Here is a 6,321-nt window from a genome sequence, read left to right as displayed (position 1 = left end):
GAAAGAGTGGTGGCAGTTCATGTCTGAGCTGGGTAGAAGGAGATAACTGTATGACGCAGAACCCAGCAGAACTGCATCTGCATATAAATAGACTTAATCAGAAATGCAAATTGCAATCAGAAGAAATTTTAAAAGCCTACGATAACTGCACAGATAACAAAAGGTCAAACACTTGTATTGCTGAAGGTTTTAAACTGTTATCAGTGAGTGGCAATTCTTTATGAGCAAAATGTGAAAGAGACAAGTATATGCCAGTCTAATCAAAGACGGACAAATTCTTTCTATATTTGTTCTATTATTACAGCTATTCTGTTTTTCAACTCTATTTCACACTGTCAGTCTCAACTTATTTATGAAGACTCAGCAAAATGAAAACAAAATGAAACCAGAAATATTATGAAATAATACAGCTAATTTATATGACTATACATAGAGGGAATTTCTATCCCTTTTTCATGTCCATGTATGACACTCCAAATCTTCGCATTTTAACATCCTTGGGTAAATGAAAAAATAAATTATGAATACAGTTTGCTGAAACTTCCACACTAACTCAGAGCAGTCAAAACTGTATTGTTTTCTTCCACAATAAAACAAGCCCAAGACTCTAAGGGAATAACATTTTAAAATGTTATTCAACAGTCACAGATGTTGGATTCTTCCACTTTTGAAACAAACATTTTCATCAATAGTAGCTAAGAAAAGTACTTTTGAAGGAAGGTACTTTGATATTATGTCTTTATGTTCTAAGATAAGAATAAAATAAATACATAAGTCTATCATTTCAAAGTGTTCTAAATATAAATTATCATAGAAGTCAGGTTGGAAAAAAAAAAAGTCTTTAACATTACAGCTTTTTAATGTCTTTTCCTATGAGAGATTCTTAGGATTTGAAGCACAAATGTTTACCAAGTATTTCTTTCTCCTTTGACTAGATCGCCTTTGAGTAAACTAGTGAGTGAAGAGAGCCATCTAGTGCCATACCTTGGGATTTTAAAAAGGGTTTTCACCGGATGCATGTCAAATAAAGGAGGGTCTCCATCCCCCAGTTCAATAGCTGTTATTCCCAAGGACCATACGTCACATCGAGCATCATATGAGTAGTCATACTGTTGTTCACAAGCAATGACCTATCAGAAAAAAGAAGAGAAAACAATGCTTTAAGCTAAAGCACAATTCATGTCATCTTAATGTGACATGAAAGTATTTTTTGAGTCATGTCTAAAATCACATGCAGCTTGCAAATCCCTATCTTTGCCTGTATATCCCAGTTAAGAAAAACCCCTACAAAAATGTAACAGTAAATTAGAACTTCTCTTAGATTTGTTTTCTTTAAAAGCAATCTCCCTCTTTTTTTAAATACATGAGATGCTTCAAATATTTATACAAAGAATATCATCCTACTAAATTCTGTTTTTGAAAGGACTTCTTACAGAAACCTATTACAATAGCAAGAACCCTATTGATGTTATTCTTATTAACTTCTATGACTATTCATGAGGATAGACTGATTTGCACAGCTGGTTTTTAGATAAGAATATTCCCAGTCATTTCTGCCAATTTATTTTTCTTTTAGTTTGTGTTTACTAGATTTGCGTAGTTTAAAAAAAAAATCTTAATTAACATACCATGTACCTTGTCTAAGAAAAACTAAAGTTAACAGGAACCTCTCCTTGGACATGACAGCTGTTTTACACCACAAACTTCATGCATGCTTCCTAGCTAACCCACTGTTTGCATTCTAATCATAAGTTATTCATTCAAGCTGGAAACAATTCTGCATCTAAACATGAGATTCAAACTAAAGTTTAAATTTAGCCCTTATCTTTGCAAAGGAATGAGGCAAAAATTGCAGCTTCACTGCTGTTCATTCTATCATGATTTGGAACACTGTCTCAAGTTTTTCTTCCCAAATCTCATCAATAGATGATGAGATCATCTGCTTTGAAAAACTGTCAGATCCCCACATATTGCTAGTATCGGCTTCCATTATTTTTCTCACAGTTTGAAATACTGTTACTAACTTGTACTTAAGATAAATGGAACTTCTAACAGCATGCACTAGATTGGCTGCATCTATGTTCTAGAAGAGTTTTTTGTGTTGGTTTTTTTTTTTTACTTCTGTGTTACTTCTGAGTTCTTGTGCTAGGGCTTCAATGTGGGAAAATACTTTGCAGAGATGCCAAGATGCAAGTCAGCACCCAGGCAGCTGCTGGCAGAGCGCCACTCACAGCCTGCTACAAGAAAACTTTTCCTGAAGAAGTTGCTGACTCCAGCTTAACCTCTTGGTTACTTTCTCCATACACTGCACCTAACAGAGGCATTCCAGCCTCTGGTAGAGATTCTATCCAACAGGCCCATAGGACCTGTCCATCTTTTACTCTGGGGCTCATGACCCCATCATACAGCACTCATTTATTTTGTCAGAAGTCAGGGGTGTTGAACATACTAGTTAAAATAATACCAAAATGTTGTTGGTTTGAGTTCTTTCAGCCATAAAGTTGGATATTAGTTAATTCCTTTATACTAATAGTTCAGTTTTTTTCCTACAGTCAGTCCAGAAAAATTCGTTTCCTGAGTTTTCTATCAATGTTTTGATAAGTGTTGAGATCTCGCTCTTCCTCGTTGATTTTTCCAGGTTAGCATGCCAAAGAAATCTCTTTTCATACCCTACTGACAGTGGTGTTTCCCCTTTATTGCTGTAATGGCAAAGAATCTTCTGATAGAGTATTAGACCAGTGTTTCTCAACTATTGTCTGAGGAACACTGGTGATCTGCAAGACATGATAAAGTGGTCAGCAAAGTGTGTGCAAACCATCTGAGAAAAACATACATACATCACATCAACTATCAAATTAACAGAATAGCGAAAAATGAAAATAAGCACTACAAAAGAGGGTTCAGGGATTATTTTCTTCAACTTGAAGAGGCAGAGTTTTGTTAACTAATGTAGTGTTTTTCAAATTTGTCACACAAGGATCATTTTCCCATCTCCCTTCTCTTCAACAAAATGTCTTAAGCGAAAGCTCTGAAACATCTCTTAGTTCTTCAAAGAGTTCATTGTAGCCTTGATCTCATCCCAGAGATCCCTCTATCACTTGAAAAGGATGAGTTTTACTGTGCACTAGATAGATTCTATGCAACTCAAGCAGAGTGCTTTAAACCACAACCCTTATTTCACAGGCCTATATGATAATTTCATTTCCTTATATCATGCCTTAGAGAGAAGGAAAGAAATCAAATTTGATATAAAAACTTGTAAGAAAGTCAGTGTGGAGATCCATCACAGCTACTTAAATAAGATATTCTAAAGTGGCCATACTTGGTGTTGTCTGGAGTTTCCTTGATTGCAGTTTTGCTCAGACATTGGAAGGGAAGCTTGTATTTCTTGATTATTTTTGGTTCTTTATACAGTTCCCCAAATCACCTGTATACTCAAGGACACTTCCTCAAAAAAAAAAAATCATGCAAGTCAGTTTCCAAGGCCATGACTCAGAAGTTGCAAGTAGCTTACCCATATGTGACTAATTAAATTCACTGTGTTCTCTTTCCTTTTTTAACACATGAAAAGTATTTATCTGCTTGGTTAAAAAGCTGCTAGAGCTCATCTCCTGGATATGACTACCTCAGAATTGGGCTGGTTCTCATCAGTGTGCCGAGTCCTTTGCAAATACTTGTCTATTCTAAAACTTCATGACACAGAGGAATATATTTTCATTTTCAGGGGAAAGAAAAGAAGGACCCACTCAAAGTCACACTGTACTTCATCAGCGGTGACACAAACATAGCTGGTCTCTCACATTCAAAAGACACCACCACTTTTTCCTCTATAAGCACGTCACAATTGCTTCTAACTACAGGCCAATGGCAAAATTTCTTATGTATCTCAGTCTTAGGAAGTTTAACAAGCTACACTAAAGTAATATGAGCATCAGAGGGCTTTGCACTCATAATGGATGGGGAAAAGAAAGTATACTGCAACTGCTGTTTTAAAAAACAAAAAAAGCCTTTGAGCTTTTCTGAGCTTCACAATGTATTACCTATCAAACCAAGTGAAAGGAATGTAATGCATCTTTGTATGTCTTGTGCTCCACAGCTAACAGCTACACCTCCAGTAAATATGGTACATGGCAGTAAAATGACATTATGGCAAAATACTGGCACTCTAACCAAGGGGAATTAAACACTATCAGATTCTCCTCTATTCATATATCAATGATTCTTTTAGAATCCGCATTCTTAATCTGCATTCTGTTTGTTTACAAAAATTCAGCCAGCGGACCATGCAACACAGTATGTTTTAGGCAGTTAGCTTGCCTATAGTGAGATCAGCCCCACAGAAAACATACAAAGTGAACTGCTCTTCTGACAGCAAGTATGCATCACATATATGAATTTAATGATCACTTTGGTTATCCAGAAATAAGTTTTCAATTTCTGTGGGATTTATTATTACAATCTTACAATGTATGCACCACTTAGAGAAACACAAATGCCACTAATTTTAATTTTTAAAGCAAGAATCAAATTTTACAGCTTTTTTCCTTGATGAAAGGTGCACATTGGCAGTTTGCTTTATGTGTTGGCTAACATAAAACACTCTACCTTGAAATCTGAAGAAGAAAGAGTTCTCTCAGTCATAGTTTACAAGCTAAGTCCTTGGGAATGCCCCAGTCCTGTTGTGCCTTGAAAACTATTGCAACTCCCTGCAGAGCAAAAAATTTCTAAAAAGCCAAATACAAAAAGGAAAAATGCCATAGACTTATCTATGTTATATGCTCCTGTCTCTGTCGGGAACTCTGATATATCTTTTTTTTTGAAACATCTGTCCTTTTCCTTTGGAGTTCTGGAGCTAAGAATGTCTCTCAGCACTGCTGATGCCTGCTCTGCTCAGTGAGGCATGAAGACAAAGACCCCAGAAGAAGTGATCTGAAACTGAAGAAAATGCTATTTCCTTTCTCTACCTTGTGCAAAGACATTATCACATCTGTACATATTTTATATCCAGCAAAATTCCCCCCTGCTTGTACAAGGAAAAAAGAAGAAATAGTTTGCTTTGCTGCAAACACTATGTTCATGCCAAAGCTTCAGGGAGTGATGTAGTTAATCTTGAGATTTGCCAGTAAACACCATGGGAATAAGCACCAAGTCTTTCACTTCGGCATGGGCTGGTTACATGCACACAGTGGCCCAGGTTGCTAAGGAGACAGACTGTCACCTTTTGTATTAGTTGTAATTTCATGATGATTTCACACCCAGCCATGCTGCCTTAAGATGGAAAACACCACACTGAGAAACAGAAAATGTGATGGTAGTTGTCAACGCTAATTGTGCTGTACGTCACACTGGGACAGGGTGAGGTGGAGGGGAATTCACTGGTCTGGCAAAGACAGCACATAAACAAATCAGTCACACTAACTGGAGAATATTTAGATAAGCCAATCATTAAGCATTCTGTGTGATTTATCACTTCTACAGAAACACAAAACTTCAGAGATACACAAGATGATTCACACCCTGACAAGAAGACTTTATATTCAAGGATATAATTCTACTTGTTCTGAAATGAATGCAAAGATTTATTCTCACTTCAGCAAGACCATAAATAGATCACAGGAGGATTTAAAAAGAGGTAAAACAGGCAATACAGAGAACTAGTTGTTATTTGTACAGTGGTCAGATTGGCTTCTGGGCAGAGAGGATGCTATGCATATGTTTAGCTGAAGCAAAATACATCAAACCCTTTTAAGCTTACCCAGAATTATTCCAAGTGAACTTACTTTCATTTTGCCTCAGTATAGACAGTGCACATACAAACTATAGCTGCAAGCATACACAATACTGATAACAGCAGTACAGATGTGCTACCTGGATATGATTGCTACACAACTAGCGCTGGTGACCCACCCGCAAAAAGGAATCTGGAGTTAGAAAGGTTGATGCTCCTGAAGAAAGGCAGTGCTGTACTCAGCTGACGTAGCTAACTAAGCAGCTTATGAGGTGTGTGAGCACAATGCTGAAAAGCACTGCGTATGTAAAATGAATGTGGCACAAAATTGTTACCCTTGCTGCAAGGAGAACAAAATTGCTAGCTATGCAAGTCAAACGAAATAAACCAACTGAAGTTCTGTGCTCCACATGACACTATGTAACCCAACTTAATTTATCTATGTAGGAACTATAATAAATATTAAATATTCTTCTAAGTCCTACACACTGAAAAAAAAAAGTCTTTCAGATAGCGTTTAGCAGCACTGGGGATACTGAATTATCCAGACCAAAGTGATACCTATCTATCTCTATCCCTCCCTCACTTCCTCT

At 36.7% G+C, this 6,321-nt stretch overlaps 1 protein-coding gene across 1 annotated transcript in view; it reads right to left on the bottom strand.

Annotated features, from left to right (window-relative positions):
• The window catches only part of MYO3B (myosin IIIB), a 175,533-nt gene that overhangs the window by 152,985 nt on the left and 16,227 nt on the right, over positions 1–6,321 (bottom strand). The window contains exon 6 of the mRNA XM_010286583.1: positions 985–1,130. Within this exon, the coding sequence (XP_010284885.1) occupies positions 985–1,130 (146 nt within the window). The remainder of the gene's footprint in view (positions 1–984; positions 1,131–6,321) is intronic.

This window comes from Phaethon lepturus, unplaced genomic scaffold (assembly GCF_000687285.1).
Source record: "Phaethon lepturus isolate BGI_N335 unplaced genomic scaffold, ASM68728v1 scaffold2230, whole genome shotgun sequence".
NCBI lineage: Eukaryota > Metazoa > Chordata > Aves > Phaethontiformes > Phaethontidae > Phaethon > Phaethon lepturus.
The sequence above is the reverse complement of the archived record's forward strand: the minus strand, read 5'-3'. Positions and strand labels throughout refer to the sequence as shown.